This window comes from Oncorhynchus mykiss, chromosome 2 (genome assembly GCF_057628025.1).
Source record: "Oncorhynchus mykiss isolate SJ-2025 chromosome 2, ASM5762802v1, whole genome shotgun sequence".
NCBI lineage: Eukaryota > Metazoa > Chordata > Actinopteri > Salmoniformes > Salmonidae > Oncorhynchus > Oncorhynchus mykiss.
The window spans coordinates 60,071,783-60,094,034 of record NC_143023.1 but is presented as its reverse complement, the minus strand read 5'-3'; the positions used below and the strand labels follow the sequence as shown (position 1 = coordinate 60,094,034).

Here is a 22,252-nt window from a genome sequence, read left to right as displayed (position 1 = left end):
GTTCCGGAAATAAAGCTGATCCACATCTGTGTCCTTTGAGGCTTTTTATTGATATCATTGGACATGACAATTATTTGAGCAACAATTATGTGGGTGTGTCAGTTTCTCTGGTGCCAAGACCTTGATTCCATATAATGAGGATCTGGAATCTCTCTGGAGACCAGACATGGGGACACATTGAGTAATTCTGCCCGGGGGAGGTAGTGAGGGGTGGGTAGCGATGGATAGCAGTAGCACTTGCTAAGGATAGACAGACACAGACCAAACTTCAAGCTATGACCATGGTGCAGTATGTGTGACATTATGAGATTGAGCAAAATGTTGATTTTGTGGCCAATTAATCATTTATTTGCCGATTTCAATCGACAGTTATTGTCTTGCTTCAAGATCCACTTGTGGCCAAGTTTTCAGCCTCCTGGCAGAGGCAACCAGGTTTTGGCAAAAATATTCTGGTACTGGGTAAAGTTCATAATGCCGTTGACCTTAACAAAGTCCCCAGGACCAGTGGAAGGAAAATAGCCCTACTTTTACAGGTCATGTCTATAGGGTTATTTTCTGCTCATGCACAACAACAAACCCACCAATATAGAATATACACCGGTATTGATGCACAGACCGGTTTGAATATTTACTTCACCTTACATAATGGTATTTCAATGTTTGGATTGTTTGTTAAAATGTAATAACTCAGTAATTAATCAATTGAAAATTCATGGTCATAGATGATAATAATTAATCAGATGAAGGAAAAAGTCAAGAGATCTGAATAATCTCAGAATGCACTCCGTGTGTGCCATTCAGAGAGTGAATGAGCAAGACAAAGGGGTATGGTGGTAGGCGCCAGGTGCACCGGTTTGTGTCAAGAACTCTGCTGCGTTTTTCACGCTCAACAGAATGGTCCACCACCCAAAGGACATCCAGCCAACATGGCACAACTGTGGGAGATATCCCATGAGACAGCATCCCTGTGGAACGCTTTTGACACCTTGTAGAGTCCATGCCCCGACGAATTGAGGCTGCTCGGAGGGGAAAAGGGGGTGCAACTCAACATTAGGAAGGTTTTCCTAATGTTTTGTACACTCAGAGTGTCTCGTTTTATTTGTAGGAATACTTGGGAACAGATTTCCTAAATTAATTTGCTGAATTCCTGGTTATTTTTTTATAGTATTTGTTAACCAAAAACTAACATCAAAATGACTGCACCTCCAATGCCACATCTGTCAAACTACTCAAGTTTGCTGATGATCCTACCCTGGTCAGTCTCATCTCCGATGGTGACGAAACCAAGAACAGTGGAGAGGTTGACCGCCTGGTGCAGTCGCAACAACTTGAACTCAACACAGTCAAAACTGTGGAGATGTCCTGCCTCTGCTAAATGAATATAGGGTAAACACAGAGGTCATAAGCTCTGGCAGGTAGGAGCATTGGGCCAATAACTGACAAGTTGCTGTATCGAATCCCCGAGCTAACAAGGTAAAAATATGTCGTTCTGCCCCTGAGCAAGGCAGTTAACCCACTGTTCCCCAGGCGCCGATGACGTGGATGTCGATTACAGCAGACTCCCCTAAAGCAGACCCCCCCATGAACACACCATCTTTCAAAGCCTCCCTTCTGGCAGACGGTTTAGGTCAATCATGACCAAAACTACCCAACACCTGAACATTTTCCTTCCCCTGTGCTATGGCCCTCATTATGCAGCCATCGGGCTCATAGGGATTAAGTGACTTTGCATTGGGCCCAAACACTGCACCTTGTACTATACTCCAGAGTTTCATATTTTATGCTTACTGTTCTGATATTGTATATTCCGTATGATATCTATGTTGACTTGTGTCTGCATTCTGTTTGTATATTGATTTGGCAAATTTTTCCTTATATTATTGAACATAAACTCTACGGGCCTATCAAAAGTTCCAAAGTGGGATATCTGCTAGTTTTAAAGTTATGGCCCATTTTATACAGATAAATCGGCATAATAGGCAATGTAACCCATTACAGCCATTTTTATTTGTATTGTTGCACATCCTGCAAATCACCAGCTGAGGTTGACCATTTTGAATCCATTTTCACATTCACTCGGTTGGTAATGCTTACAAATTGGATCATAACTCTAAAAGTAGCAGAGATCCCACTATGTAACTTTAATATGCCTGTAGAGCAGGGCTCTTACAACCCTGGTCCTGGAGAGCTACCGTCCTGTAGGTGTTCACTCCAACCCTAATCTAGCACACCTGATTCTAATAATTAGCTGGTTGATAAGCTGAATCCGGTTAGTGACAACTGGGGTTGAAACAGAAACCTACAGGAGGGTAGCTCTCCAGGAACAGGTTTGGAGAGCCCTGCAGTGGAGTATATTATGTTAAACAACAAAATTGTGTTTTTTTCCAATATAAATTTTTAGATTTTTCAATATTCATAAACGAATGCAAGAAAATTGCTATTGAAATCAAAATACTGCTCATATTACAGAGCAAGTGGTAAAGCTTCACACCAAATGTAGCTTTGAAGCACCTACAGATAAAACATAATGGAGTCTTAAAGGGGTCCTGGTTAAGGCCAAAATGTAATAAATATGCCAAACATAACTAATTGTTTCTCCATTGTGCTTTTACATACAAATGTCAAATTTATGTCTCAACAATCCTTCCTCCAAAATGACTATTATTTGGATTAAATGTCACCCTGGTTTCGTGAGGAATCACTCATGAGCGCTGTGAAAGGCAATTTTTTTTTGCCTCAGTGTGCAAATCAGCCCTGTTCTTGGTAAGCAGGGTGGGCTTTTTTCCCTTTTCTACATCAAGCCTCAGCCCAGGGTCAAATAGCGAAGTGTGCTACTACTGTCAGTGTTGCGGGGCAAAGGGAATGCTGAATGAATATTTCACATTGATAAAATGCACACAGTAGCCGATATAAACCACAACGACACCCATACATAAAGTCTTACACAAATGTAAGCAAAGACATACAGTATAAGGTGTACCAGTCTCGCAAAGTTATGTTTCACTGTGTGCCTCACACACACACACACACACACACACACACACACACACACGTTCTTTTTTTTATGTCCCAAGTTCTGTGAGAACAGGAATGTAAGCAAACCTAGGATAGACTAGGACCATGTGACCAAGATATGAAATCCATGTCCAATAATGTGATGGCAGGTGCATATCAGGATTACATGTATAGAAAATAAACAGTTGCTGCCTGGCTCCAAGAAGAATCTCGGTACCTGTGAGTGAATTCTTAAAAATAGCTTCTGGGCTTAGTCGAGCGCTTGGGCACAGTGACAAACCAGTCCAAATAAAGTGAAGGACCCATTTGACATATCAAAAATACTTAATTTGTCTGCAAATAGTTTCCATTTGTTTTATGCTCCCAAGAAAATTTTAATAACCAGGAATGGAGATTACAAAGGGATTACAAAAGAACTGTAATCCGTTACCAGCAAAAAATTGTAATCAGATGAGATACTTTTGAAAAACTAGATGATTGATACAAGGATTACTTTTAAATTCAGAAAGGATGTTTGCAAAAAAAAAAAAAAAAGATCTGTTTTCTCAATGACATTCAAATCAGCATTGAAAAAAGGCGCAAGTTTAAATATGTTCCACCTGAGCGTGACCACTATGTTGACACACCAAATGTGTTTGACGGATCGCGGGAAAAGAGCAGGAATAAGCTTTTGTAGGCTTTCAGTCCAAGCTATGTCTTCCAATGGCGTGACTGCTGTCGGCATCCAAAGATTATCCTACTTGAATAAATGCTTGAAGGTAAGTACAAGAGCAGTGGTGTAGTCTACAACAATACGGATATCACTTATTTTTTAGATCTACATAGCGCATCGATGTGAATCACACTGCTGCTCTCATTTAGCTTTTTGAACCTTACGGATTGTGGTTGTTGGGGATGGCTGTTCAGAAATCTAAATGTGTATTTGAACCCAATAATGGTTGAATTCAAGAAGTTTAAGTTGCCTATCAATCAATCATTGTTTTTGAAAACCAGTAGACAGACAGTGAAAAATGCACTCTTGCAACAGCTACATTAGTGCGGATCCCAGCCTACGGTACAAAAGTAGGGCTTTTATTGCTTTATCTAATTCATGCTGATAAAAACAAAACAAAAAAAGGCCCAGTGAACACATGCTCAAAATCGCCACGTTTGATAGACTTCAAGGGGCAATCTGTAGTTGCTACATCCATTTTTGGACTTATAAATATTAATGTAAATATTAATGTAAAGATATAATTTAATCATATTATTACATGTAGTAGAAAGCAGTGGGTTAGAAGAAGCCTACATTACCAACTCATAAAGTAAAATGTAACATCCATATATGGCCAGCTATCTAAACTTTAACATTGATATATCCTGCAAAAAATGTCATTCAATTGGTAACATACATTTTTGTCTTCTTCTAATGCCTCTTAAGTGGAAAGTAATCTAAAAGTAACTGAATGTAATCAAATTATGTTACTGAGTTTGGGTAATCCAAAAGTTACTGATTACAATTTTGAACAGGTAACTAGTAACTAATGGATTACATTTAGAAAGTAACCTACCCAACCCTGAAAATAACGAATGTACGCCACTAATATTTACCATAATGAACATCCATCATTCATTACATTTCTGTGGGGCAAAGAATGGAGTGGACACCTGGGGTGTGTTCAGGTTAATTTAACGTTTGCTACGCTGCGTGACGTTATGTACTAAAAGACACCTTTCCCCAAAACCTTATTTAAACTTCTTGATTAGACTTTGAGGTACATTTGGTCAGTTTGTTGGGTGTGGTTTGAAGCAATGAGCGACGTCTTTAAAAAGGTAGCGGAGAGTTCCCCAACCCCTTACTGTTTTTCAACAGCACCGTTTCCTTTAATTGAACGTTTTTCGTATTGAATGCAGCCCAGCACTGAGCCCTGTCACAACAAATGAATAACTTAATGGCTCCTTTTATTCATTAATTTATGAAAACGCTCTAGAGATGAGGTTCCTCTGACATGTTACTTGCCTACATATACATTTGCTTCAAGTTTAAAACGGTTTCATGTCGTCTGGCTCTGGCTTGCAATGGGGCGCTAAACTGAAAAGAAAACAGGTGCATTAAGTGGCTATTTAAAAAGTGTTCTCGCTGTGGCTGGGCGTTTGCGCTCACTCACCTTTTGTTGCCTGCGTGCCATATCCGTGGGTTGTTTGGCATTGAACGGGTACGCTATACATCTCAACACAAATACATACATCTGTAGTTTGCTTTTCCTCTCCGCTTCCTCTTTCTGAAGTCTTTCCTGTTCATTTTTCACCTGGTCTTCGACAGGAGACTTTTCGGCTTGTGCTTGGTCCGCAGGTGGTCGTTTCTTATGTTTACCTCCTTGACCCGAGGAAGTCGGGTCTTTTGGAACTTGAGTGTCCTCGCTAATTTCTCCCCCCGAGTCTTCGCTGGAGGATGGGTCTAACATGTTTCGCACCAACACAGGTAAACTCCTGAACGCTTCCCTTGAATTGTCTAAACTCCTCGGTGTTTATTGAAGCTGTGACGACTCTTGAGTGAAATGTTTCTTGACATAAATGCGAGGGCGGAGTTTTGAGGAACGTGAGTCGGTGGATTTAGTTTAACGTTAGTCATCTCAGAGAGGAAGAGGCGAGAGGGTTTACTGCGACCAAAATCTGTCCACGAAAATAAGACGATTAATTTTTCTGTAGAGGTCGAATACAAATCAGTTATAATTTGCTACTTGAAGCATATTTGATAAAATATGTTTCGTAATGATTAGGTTGTTACGAATGCACCGATATAAGTGGACTCAAGTGGCAACTTTGGGGGAGGACGACTTTCAGTTGAGCCCATTCACACGTATCTGTCCTCTCATTGGCTAGAAAGGGTCCACCTGATCTCGCCTCCTACCGTCTGCCTTCCATCTTTCGGACATGTATTTCAATTGGTCACTCGACTATCTTATCAATATAATAGATAATCCTCTCCTTTGTAACGACTGCGCGAACTGTGTTGCTGCCGGTACAGTCCGAGGGAGGCAATACAGGTTGACAACCTGTAGCATGGGCAACACGTGTGCGGTACCTTGCCTCTCAAAGGGGCAACTATGGTACTTTCACTTATACCATGGTATAGTCTGAATCATGGAAATGTACCATGGTTTTAGCTTTTAAGTTGTGTATTTATATATATTGTGTGTGTGGACACATCTTTAAATTAGTGGATTTGGCTATTTCAGCCACCTGTTGCAGACAGGTGTATAAAATCAAGCACACAGCCATGCAATCTCCATAGACAAACATTTGCAGTAGACTGGCCTTGCCTTACATAAGAGCTCATTGACGAACAACATGGCATGTCATAGGATGCCATCTTTCCAACAAGTCAGTTTGTGAAATGTATGCCCTGCTTGAGCTGCCCCAGACAATGGTAAGTGCTTTTATTGGGAAGGCGCAACAACGGCTGAAGTGGTAGGCCACAAAAGCTTCAGCACTCGAACCACCGAGTGCTGAAGAGCATAAAAATTGCCTGTGCTCTGTTGCAACACTCACTACCAAGTTCCAAACTGCCTCTGGAAGCAACGTCAGCACAATAACTGTTAGTTGAATTGGAATGCCAACTGAGAGCCAGACCTAATTGCCCAACATTAGTGCCCGACCTCACTAATGCGCTTGTGGCTGAATGGAAGCAAGTCCCCGCAGCAATGTCCCCACATCTAGTGGAAAGCCTTTCCAAAAGAGTGGAGGCTGTTATAGCTGCAAAGCGGGGACCAACTCCATATTAATGCCCATGATTTTGGAATGAGATGTCAGATGAGCAGGTGTCCACATACTTTTGGTCATGAAGTTTATGACGGTACTGCCATGCACACCTAAATAATACCATGGTATTGCCTCATTTTTACCATGGTTTCATGGAAATACCAAGGTTTTAACCTGCATTATACATTCTACCATATTATGATAAATGGTACCAAGAATTATAATGGTACTATTTGTATTAATTGTCTGTTAACGGCCGTATAATGCATTAAATAAATACCCGCCAACAAGGTCAAGAGGTCAGATTATTATAGGGAACAAAAATTTAACCGCAAAATGAATCGATTTCACAGCTCCATTTGATTCATTGAACAGATGTGAGTTGAGCAATGTCTACATAAGGGTGCAAATTATACACTCACAAAAGCTCTGCCGAATGCCTTGAGGCCGATACGTAAAGCTTAAATGAAAATAAGTGATACTAGCAAGAGCATTGTGCAGGTTTCGTTTTTCCTCTTCTTATTCAACTGTTACCATGCACCTGTAACAAAGAGAGCTCAGATTTGAGTGCCATTTTGAATCACAGATCATATAAGCAAATCACGCAATTGCAATTCATTCCTTAGGCCCTAATCTATGGATATCACATGACTGGGCATAGGCCCACACACTGGGGAGCCAGGCCCAGCCAATCCGATTTGAGTTTTTCCCCCACAAAAGGGCTTTATCACAGACAGAAATACTCCGCAGTTTCATCAGCTGTCTGGGTGGCTGATCTCCAATCCCGCAGGTGAAGAAGCCGGATGTCAAGATCCTGGGCTTGCGTGGTTACACGTGGTCTCACACACCATCAACAAAACAAAGGAGATCATGGACTTCTGGAAAGAGCAGAGGGAGCACCCCCCCCTATCTACATCGATGGGACAGCAGTGGAGAAGGTGGAAAATGTTAAGTTCCTCAGCGTACATGTCACGGACAAACTGAAATGGTCCATCCACACAGACAGTGTGGTGAAGAAGGCACAACAGAGCTTCTTCAACCTCAGGAGGCTGAAGAAATGTGGCTTGTCACCTAAACCCCTCAAACTTTTACAGATGCACAATTGAGCCACCTGTCGGGCTGTATCACTGCCTGGTAAGGCAACTGCACCGCCCACAAACGCAGGACTCTCCAGAGGGTGTTGCCGTCTGCTGTTGTTCTGGGATAGATTTGCACTTTTCGCACCAATGACGGCTACGTGGTCCCATGGTGTTTATACTTGCATACTATTGTTTGTACAGATGAAAGTGGTACCTTCTAGCGTTTGGAAATTGCTCCCAAGGATGAACCAGACTTGTAGAGCTCTACACATTTTTTTCTGAGGTCTTGGCTGAGTTTGAAGGTAGGCCTTGAAATACATCCACAGGTACACCTCCAATTGACTCAAATGATGTCACTTAGCCTATCAGAAGCTTTTAAAGCCATGACATAAACTTCTGACCCACTGGAATTGTGATTTAGTGAAATAATCTGTCTGTAAACAATTGTTGGAAAAATGACTTGTAATGCACAAAGTAGATGTCCTAACCGACTTGCCAAAACTATAGTTTGTTAAACAAGACATTTTATGGAGTGGTTGAAAAATGAGTTTTAATGACTCCAACATAAGTGTATGTAAACTTCTGACATAAACTGTATATACTATATTCTATCTATTGCATCTTAGCCTATGCCACTCTGTCATTGCTCATCCATATATATTTGTTTGTTTGTATTAGGAATTTGTTGTGGAATGGTTAGATTTTCCTTGTTAGATATTGCTGCACTGCACAAGTATTTCGCTACACTTGCAATAATATCTGCATGTGACCCAAAAAAATGTGATTTAATTTGTTGTGAGGCCAGTTGGATGTATTGCTGAATTTACACGTATTTGGACGTATTGAGAAATTTACATTTAATTCTCTGGCAACAGCTCTGGTAGACATTCCTGCAATCAGCATGTCAATTGCACACTCCCTCAACTTGAGACATCTGTGGCATTGCGTTGTGACAAAAGTGAGCATTTCTGTGGCATTTTATTGTCCCCAGCACAAGGTGCACCTGTGTAATGATGATGCTGTTTAATCAGCTACTTGATATGCCACACCTGTCAATGCTAATAACATAAATGCTCACTAACAGGGATGGTAACAAATATGTGCACAACATTTTGGAGAAATAACATTTTGTGCATATGGGACATTTCTGGGCTCTTTTACACTACCGGTCCAAAGTTTTAAAACACCTACTCATTCCAGGGTTTTTCTTTTACTTTTGACTTTCTACATTGTAGAATAATAGTGAAGACATCAAAACTATGAAATAACACATATGGAATCATGTAGTAACCAAAAATCAAAATATATACACAAATCAAAATATATTTGACATTCTTCAAATAGCCACCCTTTGCCTTGACAGCTTTGCACACTCTTGGCATTCTCTCACCCATATTCATGAGGTAGTCACCTGGAATGCATTTCAATGAACAGGTGTGTCTTAAGTTCATTTGTGGAATTTCTTTGTGTGGTCCTCATGAAAACATGGGATCAACATTTACATGTTGCGTTTTATTTTTGTTGTGTGTGTATGTATGTATGTAAACATCCCTTTTTCAGGACCCTGTCTTTCTATGATAATTCGTAAAAAACAAAATAACTTCACAGTTCTTCATTGTAAAGGGTTTATACACTGTTTCCCATGCTTGTTCAATGAACCATAAACAATTAATGAACATGCACCTATGGACACTAACAGCTTACAGACGGTAGGCAATTATGGTCACAGTTATGAAAACTTAGGACATTAAAGAGGCCTTTCTACTGACTCTGAAAAACACCAAAAGAAAGATGCCCAGGGTCCCTGCTCATCTGTGTGAATGTGCCTTAGGCATTCTGCAAGGAGGCATGAGGACTGCAGATGTGGCCAGGGCACAATATTTCAATGTCTGTACTGAGGCGCCTAAGACAGCGCTACAGGGAGACAGGACGGACAGCTGATCGTGCTCGCAGTGACAGATCACGTGTAACACCATCTGCACAGGATCGGTACATCCAAACACACCTACGGGACAGGTACAGGATGGCAACAACAACTGCCCGAGTTACACCAGGAACGCTCAATCCCTCCATCAGTGCTCAGACTGTCCGCAATAGGCTGGACTGAGGGCTTGTAGGCCTGTTGTAAGGCAGGTCATCACTAGACATCATCGGCAACAACGTCACCTATGGGCACAAACCCACCGTCGCTGGACCAGACAAGACTGGCAAAAAGTGCTCTTCACTGACGAGTCGCAGTTTTGTCTCACCAGGGGTGATGGTCGGATTCGCGTTTATCGTCGAAGGAATGAGTGTTACACCGAGGCCTGTACTCTGGAGCAGGATCGATTTGGAGGTGGAGGGTCCGTTATGGTCTGGGGCAGTGTGTCACAGCATCATCGGATTGAGCTTGTTGTCATTGCAGGCAATCTCAACGCTGTGTGTTACAGGGAAGACATCCTCCTCCCTCATGTGGTACCCTTCCTGCAGCCTCATCCTGACATGACCCTTCAGCATGACAATGCCACCAGCCATACTGCTCGTTCTGTGAGTGATATCCTGCAAGTCAGGAATGTCAGTGTTCTGCCATGGCAAGAGAGGTGCCCGGATCTCAATCCCTTGGGCACGTTTGGAACCTGTTAAATCGAAGGGTGAGGGCTAGGGCCATTCCCCCCAGAAATGTCTGGGAACTTGCAGGTGACTTGGTGGAAGAGTGGGGTAACATCTCACAGCATGAACTGGCAAATCTGGTGCAGTCCATGAGGACGAGATGCACTGCAGCCACACCAGATACTGACTGTTACTTTTGATTTTGATCCCCCTTTTGTTCAGGGACACAATATTCAATTTCTGTTAGTCACTCTGTGGAACTTGTTCAGTTTATGTCTCGGTTGTTGACTCTTATGTTCATACAAATATTTACACATGTTAAGTTTGCTGAAAAATAAACACAGTTGACAGGGAGAGGACTTTTCTTTGTTTGCTGAGTTTATGTATGTATGTATGTATGTAAATATGCAGGTTTAAAAATATATACTTCTGTGTATTGATTTTAAGAAAGGCATCAGTGTTTATGGTTTATGTCGTTGGAGCAACGACAGTCCTTTTTCGCGAATGCGCACTGCATCGATTATATGCAACGCAGGACACGCTAGATAAACTAGTAATATCATCAACCATGTGTAGTTATAACCAGTGATTATGATTGATTAAGTTTAATGCTAGCTAGCAACTTACCTTGGCTTCTTACTGCATTTGCGTAACAGGCGGGCTCCTTGTGAGGCAGGTGGTTAGAGCATTGGACTAGTTAACCGCAAGGTTGCAAGATTGAATCCCTGAGCTGACAAGGTAAAAAATCTGCCGTTCTGCCCCTGAACAAGGCAGTTAACCCACCGTTCCTAGGCCGTCATTGAAAATAAGAATGTGTTCTTAACTGACTTGCCTAGTTAAATAAAGGTTTACATTTTTTAAATAATTGGCGTCCAAAATGTACGATTTCCGATTGTTATGAAAACTTGAAATTGGCCCTAATTAATCGGCCATTCCGATTAATCGGGCGACCTCTAGTAGTAATGCACGTAAAGTTGGTTGCCAATCGATACATAAAGTCCAAAGAAGAAAAAGAAGCCTGAAGGAAGGAGGAGAGTTGATGAGCACAAATTCAGTGTACCGTTTGATCTGTGGAATAATTGTTGGAGTAGTGGACCTTGTGCATTTCAGGTAAAATAACAACGCAATGTTTATATCCCAGGACAAATTAGCTAGCAACAGTAAGCTATCTAGATAAATTGCTATAAATATTTAATGATTTTTGACCTGTCCCCAAAGTAATATAATTGGTTCAGCGTTTGTTTTGATATTTCAACCTGCTGGCCTGATCGCTTCTGGTGTGGTTGAACAAAATCAACGTGCGCGCGACTAGATTCTATAAAACGTGCTGAGGGCATATTTAATTATCCTCGCGATAATGATCATTCTCCTAGAGACCTGTGTCTGACGTCATTTCAATGTTTATCAGGCGTCTCTGACATGACATGGGTGTGCATGTGTCTGCATAGCAAATCTTTATTTATTGAACATTATCACCCATTAGATTTCATCTTTTGAAGATGGACACCTCTGCCAAAGCCCAAGGAAGCGTTGTGTGTTCTTTTAAACTCTCACGCCTTTCCACGTGCTACTGTATCGTCACAAAAACAGACCCGATAAACATGTGGCTTTTTTCCCTTCAGAACATTTCTACTTCGTTCTTTAACACCGGACCTTTATTTGTAGCTAGCTTCTTAGTGGGTTGTTAATTAATGATAACCTCAATTGACATTGTAAACTTTGACCCCCAGGTTATTAGACAGACTAATAACGCACAGCATTAGACACCAATCTACTCTCCCATTAAACTGGGCTTGTTTACAATAGGGAAATTAGTCGCTTTGGTAGTGTTTGGTTTGTCTTATTGTGTTGGAAGGGTTGTCATTCCTATCCGTGTTTGGCTTTTTTAGAGTCCTTGATTTAAAGGGTAACCTATAATCATCTGCACAATACAAGTGGCACGAAAGCCAAAACAACACAGCACAAGTACTCACATTGGACATTGTAACAATAATCAACCATTAAGGGAGATAGGGGGAATGGCCTGTCCGACGAAGCTGGGGCTGGTCCATCCGTCCGCCGCTGCAACTGGGCTGTCCGGACGTCGCCACAACGGGTCCGTCTGATTGCAACTGGCCCGTTCGACGCCGCCACAACCGATCCGTCCGACGCCACTGCAATTGGCCCGTCTGACAACACAACTTCGGCAGCTGCATCAGGTCCTGATCGACCTGCACTGCATTTAGTAGGCACTAGATTCGATTTTCTTATCAGATGCATGAAAAATGAAAACATTTACTGCGATGTCGATGAGAACCTATGGCCAAATTCTCAAGACAGGCTTGATGCAAACTAGTGCCTACAAACCTATGTTGTAATTATATCTGAACAATACATGTATTTTTGTTGCATCAATGATAGTGATAGTCTTCAATCATCACACATGGATTAGAATTATATATTATTATATATATTTATATATTTTCCTACAATTTTGACAGTACGGTAGCATATTCAATTCAAAGGGTAATTTTGAAACCTGTATCTGGCATTTTTTTGCTATTGGATTAACTGGTTGTCATTATATTTTGGTGATTAAATCAATGTTCTCATGGTATTTCACATCAAAATGATATATTTAAGATCAATGGTTGTGTGGTGAAAGTTGTATCCAAACCAAATGAATGCACAATAAAAGGTTTTGAATATAAGACTTGCTGCGTTACAAGTGTTACCAGTTTGAAGTTTTGTATTAAGAGTTTAGCATATTCACCACATCTCACTGGGCAAAAACTGGATGGATCAACGTTGTTTCCATGTCATAAATAAAATAAAATGCAATGTGAATACATTGAATTAATGTGGAAAACTGACTGGATTTGCAAAAAGTCATCAACATAAGAGAATTTAGTATTTTTTTCACCCAATTTTTTTACCTAAATCCAATGATGGTGAAATGTTTTGTTGAATTCACATTATTTTACAACTCAACCAAAACTAGACATTGAGCTGACGTCTGTGCCTAGTATAAAACAATATAATTTTCCCATTGTTTTGAACATACAATATAGCTCAGTATTTGTATTATTTATTTTAGTCTTTTTTGCTCATCTTTATCAAGGGTGCCAATCATTTTGGACCTCACTGTATGTACTGAGAACGTTGTCTTTTTGCTATCGTAGTATTTTAGCCTGTTACGACCATCCTGATCTCGCGAACTTACACGTAGATCAGGCTAGTAGTCTTTGACCATACAGTACAAAGCACTGAGAATGACCCTATGCCACCTGACTGTTAATCATTTGGATAACAGATAAGAAATGTGCCTCAATAACTTATTACGGACAGACATGAACACAAAGGTTTTAAATGTTCAATGTGATGTAAAAACAATGTAATAAATACTCCTTTATGAATTTCTGGATTTATTAATCAGACCAGAAGATAAGTTTATCACACATGAAAGTGAGCAGTTTGGTAAGGTACACTATCACATTGGATTTTGAACATTCTGAATTGCTGGTAAAAATCCTTACCCAAGATCCTTTTAAGGATCTTATGGTTTTCCAGTGTAACACTGTTGTATCTAGCACTGAGGTATGTACCAGCTTCTTACCAAGATCATGCACACAAAGATCCATTCAGATTGTATTTTACAGTATTTATTTAATATCATCACTTCTATCATGAAATTAGACATCCATTTCAAAGTTCCAAAAGCCAAACCAGTTCAATGATCATCAAATACACTATTTTTATTTGACATACAAGAGAGACGGTGAGGAAGAGGGGAAAGGGGGACAGACAGAGACGGGAAGAGGGAGGAACAGGGCTTCACTGCGTGGCCTTGCCAGCAGCGGCTTGTGGGATGGTAGTCAGGATCCTGGCTGTCACCGTGTTGATGGGCTTGGCGACTAACAGGTTACCGTGGGTGGCTGATTGCAAGTCCACTTCCTGGAGGTATTTGGCCATGACGGGGATCTTGGAGAAGTATTTCTTTGCCACTGTGTGTCTGTGTTTAACATTCCGAATGAACACCACTCCATAGGCCTGTCCATGGTCAACAGGGGTTGATACTTTAGACTTTTCCTCCCATCTAGCTAGTGGTATCATAATCTATGACATTATATTGCCTAGACTGATTTTTTCTCTCTCTGGTACTCTAATACTATCTCTTAATATAGGTTATATTTACTTAGTTAAAACAAAATCTGCTGGAGAAACTAGGCAATTCATTTTAAACCCTCAAGTGTGCGGGTGTGTGTGTTTACCTTCTCAATGTTCTCCATTTTGATGTGAGCAGCAGCTTCTCCCTTGGTGAGCAGGATGCAGTTCCAGGGACTCCACTCCCACTGGCAATCCCACCTCACCATTACCAAGTCATGCATGTCGCTCCACGCACTGAGGGCCGACTGGGCCCCCCACACTACATCTACCAGGTACCGCAGGTCCTGCTCCTGTAAGATACACACGACCACAGTCAGACACACACACACACACACACACACACACACACACACACACACACACACACCTGCAGCAGGTAGGTAATCTTGGCCTCTTTGTTCCTCTGAGCCTCAGTCTTGCGGAGCCTCCTGAGGATGGTCTTGTAGTGGGAGAAGTCCTCGCGGCGGCGAGCCTCGTTGTCCAGCTCCGAACAACTGCGACACTTGCCTACCAGGCGAGCATTGGCCGTAAGTGCAAAGTCAGTGGAAAGCAGGTAGCGGCTGCAGCCGCGGCAGAAGTAGATGTTCTTCCTCAACTGGGCTGGGTCCTGGGGGACCTGAAGGAGGAATGAGGGGGATGGAGAGGAGGGTGAGGGTCAGAATAATACAGTTTTCTTAATTGGCCTAAATGAATCCACTGGGCGCACACTGGTTAAATCACTGTTGTTTCCACGTCATTTCAATGAAATTACGTTGAACCAATGTGGAATAGATGTTGAATTGACGTCTGTGCCCAGTGGGAAGGTTCAATAATGATATTTTATTGACAAGAAAATACACCATATAACACCTATTCACCATACGGTCTCAGATATGTACACTCGATATACAAAAGTATATGGACACCCCTTCAAATGTGTGGATTCAGCTATTTCAGCCACACCGTTGCTGACAGGTGTATACAATCGAGCACACCGCCATGCAATCTCCATAGACAAACATTGACAGTAGAACTTACTAAATAACTCAGTGATTTTCAACATGGCACAGTCATCAGATGCCACCTTTCCAACATGCCAGATTGTCAAATGTCTGCCCTGCTAGAGCTGCCCCGGCCACCTGTAAGTGCTGTTATTGTGAAGTGGAAACATCTAGGAGGAACAACGGCTCAGCCGCGAAGTGGTAGGCCACACAAGCTCACAGAACAGGACCGCCGAGTGCTGACACTCACTACCAAGTTCCAAACTGCCTCTGGAAGCAACGTCATCACAATAACTGTTAGTCGGGAGCTTCATGAAATCGGTTTCCATGGCCGAGCAGCCGCATACAAGCCTAAGATCACCATTCGCAATACCAAGCGTCGGCTGGAGTGGTGTAAACCTCGCTGCCATTGGACTCTGGAGCAGTGGAGACGTGTTGTCTGGAGTGATGAATCACGCCGGAGGAATGAATTCACCATCTGGCAGTCCGATGGACGAATCTTGGTTTGGAGGATGCCAAAAGAACGCTACCTGCCCGAATGCATAGTGCCCACTGTACAGCTCCCTCAGTGAAGGGAAATCTTAACGCTAAAGCATACAATGACATTCTAGACGATTCTGTACTTCCAACTTTGTGGCAACAGTTTGGGGAAGGCCCTTTCCTGTTTCAGCATGACAATGCCCCCGTGCACAAAGCGAGGTCCATACAGAAATGGTTTGTCGATAGGTGTGGAAGAACTTGACTGGCCTGCACAGAGCCCTGACCTCAACCCCATCGAACACCTTCAGGATGAATTGGAACGTCGACTGCGAGCCAGGCCTAATCGCCCAACATCAGTGCCCAACCTCACTAATGCTCTTGTGGCTGAATGGAAGCAAGTCCCGCAGCAATATTCCAACATCTAGTGGAAAGCCTTCCTAGAAGAGTGGAGGTTGTTTATCAAAGGGGGGACCAACTCCATATTAATGCCCATGATTTTGGAATGAGATGTTCGTAGAACAGGTGTCCACATACTTCTGGCCATGTAATGTACCTTTAGCAGTTTGGCCACCTCAGGGTTAAAGGTGGGGGTTTTGATGTATTGGAGGAAGAGGGTGGAGATTCTCTTCCTCAGCCCCTCCAGATTGGTCTCCTTTACCCCCCTCATCAGGAGGTCCGCCTCCCTGTCAATCAACTCCACAATGTTCTGGGTCAGCTTGCAGTCGTGCTCCTGTACAATTATGAAGCATTTTTATGATTCACAAATTAAAGAATCCTCATAGAAAACAATGGCCAATTGTCAATTCACAATCAATCAGTATGTATATTTCATATCTAAAAACAACTCAAGATTAATATATATTTTCAGTCAGTATGGGTTGAGGGTAAGTGTTCCCACCTTGACGGTGTGTTTGAGTGTGAGCAGCACGTCAAGCCTCTCCTCCTGGTTGAGGTAGTGCAGGTTGATGCTGGAGTACAGGTCTCTCAGCTCCTTGGCTCTGATGGTGTACTGGGTGTCCACCTGGGTCATCTTCCCATCGAATGCACGCCACCTCTTAGGGGCAGCACACTGGCAAATACAAAAAGAATATATTGTTTGGTCAATTTTTTTATTTGAAACTGAGAGCCTGCATTGCCTATACAATGCTATGGAAAACTCTGGGAGAGAATTAATGGGACACCGCACATATCCCAGAGCAGTGGGAGAGAATAGAGGGGACCTTTGACCTTCTCAAGGAAGGCCTGCACGGCCTTGTCGTAATTCCTCTCTCCGGCGGCGATGCGGTGGCGTCCGATGGAGGCAATGAGCTGGCTCTCCTGCTCCAGTAGCGCACACAGAGCAGCCTTCCTCTCAGCACCATCCAGAGTGGCATCGATGTGCTCTACCTCCTCTTTCCTCCACTCTGTTACAAACACATTCAGAGGATTTAAACACACACACACAGTCTTGTACAGCTAACCTTGTGGAGACACACAATTCAGTCCCATTCAAAAACCTATTTTCCCTAACCCGTTCACTTACCCTAACCTTAACCCGATTGGCGCAGTAGTCTAAGGCACTGCATCTCAGTGCAAGAGGATGTATCCCTACAGTCCCTGGTTCAATTCCAGGCTGTATCACATCAGGCCGTGATTGGGAGTCCCATATGGCGGCGCACAATTGGCCCAGCACCGTCCGGATTTGGCTGGGGTAGGCCGTCATTGTAAATAAGAATTTGTTCTTAACTGACTTGCCTAGTTAAATAAAGGTTACACCCAACCCCAAAACCTAACCCTTAACATAATTTGAATTCTAACCTTAACCCTAAACCCCCTAGAAATAGCATTTGACCTCGAAGACTAACAAAATGTCCCCAGTTGGTAAAATGTTTGTTTGTTTACGATTCTTGTAGGGACTTCTGGTCCCCACAAGAATAGTTAAATAAGTCCACTCACACACACACAAACCAGTGGAGGGTGCTGAGGTGAGGACAGCTCATAATAATGGCTGAAATGGAGCGAATGGAATGGTATCAAACACATGTGTTTGATGCCATTTCACCTATTCCGCTCCAGTCATTAACACAAGCCTGTCCTCCCCAATAAGGTGCCACCAACCTCCTGTCACACACACACACACACACACACACACACACACACACACACACACACACACACACACACACACACACACACACACACACACACACACACACACACACACACACACACACACACACACACGAGCAGCAGAGGGTGGTCCCTGCTTACTCTCCAGGGCACTGTAGAGCAGGGCAAAGTCGTCCCTGCACTGGGGGTTCATCCTCCTGTGGTACTCAGCCTTGATCTGCTCCTCTTTCTCCTCCCTCTTCCTCCTCCCCTCTCTCTCCATCCAGGCCAGACGCAGCTCCCTGTCCTGCCTCAGCTGGTCCGTCATCCGCTTGGCCTGCCAGCGCCGCGTGTACATCTGCAGAGTGATCACCTATAGGTGGGGGTAAAGGTGTGAGCACAGAGATACAAAGGCAGCTCTGTCTGTCTATGTATAGTTCAGAGGACGTACAGCTCTCAGTCTCTTGCTATGGTACTGGGCGGCAGTGATGTAGGAGCCAGGGGAGATGAGCTTGTCCTCCATGTTGGACACGTAGCAGCCGATCTTGGTCATCTGGGTGGATGTGCTGTTGGTGCACTGCTGGGACTGGCTCTTCACCGTCACTGTCTGAAGGAGAACATTTGGTTGTTCGCATACCTTATGCAGATCCAGGTGCAAAAAATAATAATGTTTGAAAAAGATTTTGGTTTCAAACTTCAAACTTTTAACACATTAAATGCACTATGCCTTATGTGGGTTGAATGCTGTAACGGCAACATTTATTCACATTACTTTACTTTAATAAAATATTTCAGTTGTTGTGTATATTACATTTGTTTTATTTGATGACTATTATTTTATTCAACGACATCATGTCATTTCTATAGAGCTGCTGCTTATGCTGTCTGACAAAAATCACAATTCCCGATACCAACTATCAATCACTTAGATAATGTATTTTTAGGTAGATACCCCACGAAGCAACTGCTTTCTATCCCTCTCGATCGCTCCTCTCCGTGCCTGCCCCACACAGACCGGACAAGTAGGCACGCAATGGATTATGGTCATTGTTAATTACCACGTTTTCTGTACTAAACTATGTAGAATATTGGCCTGTTGGAAACTACAACACCCTACTACATTGCACAGTTCGGGCTTGATCTGATTTACATGATATATACAAAAGTATGTGGACATCCCTTCAAATTAGTGGATTCAGCTATTTCAGTTACAACTGTTGCTGACAGGTGTATACAATCGAGCACACCGCCATGCAATCTCCATAGACAAACATTGGCAGTAGAATGGCCTTACTGAAGAACTCAGTCACTTTCAATGTGGCACCTTCATAGGATGCCACCTTTCCAACAAGCCAGTTCGTCAAATTTCTGCCCTGCTAGAGCTGCCCCGGTAAACTGTAAGTGCTGTTATAGTGAATTGGAAACGTCTAGGAGCAACAAAGGCTCAGCCTCAAAGTAGTAGGCCACATAAACTCACAGAAGTGCTGAAGCGCATAGCTCATAAAAACCGTCTGTCCTCGGTTGCAACACTCACTACAGAGTTCCAAACTGCCTCTGGAAGCAACATCAGCACAAGAACTGTTTGTCGGGAGCTTCATGAAATGGGTTTCCAAATACAAGCCTAAGATCACCATGCGCAATGTCAAGCATCGGCTGGAATGGTGTAAAGCTCGCCGCCATTGAACTCTGGAGAAGTGGAAACGCAATCACTTGAGTGATGAATCATGCTTCACCACCTGGCAGTCCAACAGACGAATCTGGGTTTGTCGAATGCCAGGAAAACGCTACCTGTCCAAATGCATAGTGCCAAATGTAATGTTTGGTGGAGGAGGAATAATGGTCTGGGGCTGTTTTTCATGGTTCTGTCTAGGCACCTTAGTTCCAGTGAAGGGAAATCTTAATGCTACAGCATACAATGACATTCCAGACGATTCTGTGCTTCCAACTTCGTGGCAACAGTTTGGGGAAGGCTCTTTCCTGTTTCAGCATGACAATGCCCCCTTGCACAAAGCGACGTACATACAGAAATGTTTTTGGTCATGTAGTGTATATCTAAGGAAATTGTGCATTGAGCGCACAGAAAAAAACTGAACTAAATGGACTTCAAATAATTTAACCGACATCAGTCAATTAGTTGTTTAAACAAATGTAATATAACAAATGTCAGTTAACCACTCACCAATAGTGTGTGTATGTACCTGTGTATCGCGGCTGAAGGTTCCCACCCCCCTAATGGGTTTCCTCTTAGCTATGGTCTGTACAGCTGCATGGTGGTACTCGGTCTCTGTGGCCTTGTGTCTGTAGCCTCCCAGGAAAGCCTTCCTATGGGTGGCCCTCTCAATCTCCACCACCACATCCTGGAATGTCTCTGTCTCTGGGTCTGGGAGAGCAAGGGGGGGAGACAGAAATATACAGATAAAGGATGCAACGCATATGACTATCATCCATGAAAGCTGGCCCTGCAAAAGTATGGTATTGTCTCCCAGAAGACTGGTAGAGAAAGACTAGTAAAAAAAATACCTGTCTGGACACGGACAGTGATTACGTCAGGCATGTTGTAGTCCTGCTGGGGCTTGACAGGACGGATGGGGTGGTTTTCAGGGTCAGACGAGGTCATCTCCAACTGGATGGTGCCATGAGGCTGCACTCCCAGCTCTATCAGGGTCCTATGGTCCTCTACCATCCTACCTGGATGGAGAAAGACCTAAATCATAATGCATAAACAAAGAAAGTCAAGGCCTTAGCAGTTAGATGAAAGGCTTACCGCTCTGAGAAATCTGTATGAGTTCTGATGGCACTTTCAGCTCAGTTGCGAAGTGATACTTCAACTCCTTGACGGTCAGCCCAATTGCAAAGGCCATCGTCATCATGTGTCCCTCCGGCATCAGCATGATCTTCACTACAATAGAGAAGATAAACAACATGTCCAACACATAATATGATAAAGCAGACAAATGCCCTTCCTATCATGAAACTATTGTGGTCTATAATTATTGTGATACTTTGTATTGTGGTCTATAATTATTGTGATACTTTGTAAATCCTCTTTCTTACCAGTGGCTGTTGAGTTCCCAACTTCATTAGAAAAAGTTATTTTCTTTGGTGATGCTCCATCTTGCATGCTGTCCTCAGGAAGGTCCGCTTGAGCTGTCGCCTCCACTGTGTCCTCCTCACCTGATGTCAAAAAAGTTGACTTGTGCACCGTTTCCCCCACCAGCTCGCCAGTTTCAGTCTTTACTCCAGTATCGCTATCTTGTACATCTGGAAGCGGGTGTTCAGTGGTGTTGCTTTCAACCTGAGATTCATCTAATTTTGCTTCAGGACCTATCCCCTCTTTTTTCACATTTTGTTCATCAGCAATCCCGTTGAGCCCCGACGTTTCTGCGTCTTCTTCGGACATGACACGTAGCTAGTTAGCCGCTGACAGCAATAGTGGGAAAAATAAGTTTTTAAGCGTCAGTAAAAGTGAGTGGATTTTGAATTTAATTTATTTTTGTTGCCAGTTATGTCGATAAGCACGCTGGATAGAAGCACGCTAGCTTTTATTTCCCTGTGTATTTTCAACCGCAACCGACTGCTGTTTGTGCAGCAAGTGCTTGGTCGCTGCCATGGTAACGACCATGTGATCTCTGCTAAAAATGTAACCAATGAAATGTCTCTGCCCACAAAGGTTACCAGAGTCCAAGTGGGGACCATCCATTGAGAAATCAGCATTACAATTTTTGAACGTTAATTCATTTCAAATGAATGGTAGCAGTATATCTTATAATTGGTATTAGTGTGGTAGTTATCAGGTAGCACTACACAATGTTTATCTTTGCAAGCATTTATAGAGTTGACCACACATGTGATGTCTATTTTAAAAAATTGGCACCCGAATAAATTATTTGGCCTTAAAGTTTTCAGAGAGATAAATTAAGGAGGCTTTTATATATTTCAAAATGGCCTCCTAGTTCAGGGATCAATTACAATGGGGGTATGACACACAACATGATGAGATTGGCAAATTAGTTGCAAAAAACAAACCAATTGAATCTTATTATAAAAGCCTACATTCTTCCCATTTGAAGAACTCTATCCACTTCCACTATCCTCCAAGCAACGCTCGCGTCACATGCGCGAGCGTTGCAAAAT

The 22,252-nt window shown here is 42.7% G+C and overlaps 2 protein-coding genes across 2 annotated transcripts in view; both read right to left on the bottom strand.

Annotated features, from left to right (window-relative positions):
- The window catches only part of LOC149985168 (calcium-dependent secretion activator 2-like), a 42,620-nt gene extending 35,986 nt beyond the window's left edge, over nt 1–6,634 (bottom strand). Inside the window, exon 1 of the mRNA XM_090203757.1 lies at nt 5,163–6,634. Coding sequence (XP_090059883.1) covers nt 5,163–5,459 — 297 coding nt within the window. The 5' untranslated portion in view covers nt 5,460–6,634. The remainder of the gene's footprint in view (nt 1–5,162) is intronic.
- A 7,415-nt stretch (nt 6,635–14,049) lies between these two features.
- iqub (IQ motif and ubiquitin domain containing) lies at nt 14,050–21,751 on the bottom strand. The gene is made up of 12 exons (XM_036952045.2): nt 21,173–21,751; nt 20,883–21,017; nt 20,639–20,806; nt 20,317–20,498; nt 18,570–18,725; nt 18,281–18,491; nt 17,258–17,433; nt 16,929–17,099; nt 16,584–16,760; nt 14,938–15,186; nt 14,675–14,860; nt 14,050–14,453 (listed from the first exon to the last, which is right to left on the bottom strand). Exons 1-12 carry the CDS (start codon nt 21,516–21,518, stop codon nt 14,238–14,240), a joined length of 2,373 nt encoding a protein of 790 aa, XP_036807940.2. The 5' UTR covers nt 21,519–21,751; the 3' UTR covers nt 14,050–14,237.
- Between the last annotated feature and the right edge of the window lie 501 nt (nt 21,752–22,252).

Excerpts from the sequence above, each read along its gene's own strand:
- iqub (XM_036952045.2), bottom strand. The coding sequence starts at position 21,518 with ATGTCCGAAGAAGACGCAGAAACGTCGGGGCTCAACGGGATTGCTGAT. Across the intron at positions 20,499-20,638 it reads CACTGTCCGTGTCCAGACAG|ACCCAGAGACAGAGACATTC; the intron begins GTATTTTTTTTA and ends TTGCTCTCCCAG. Across the intron at positions 14,861-14,937 it reads AGATTACCTACCTGCTGCAG|GAGCAGGACCTGCGGTACCT; the intron begins GTGTGTGTGTGT and ends TGTATCTTACAG.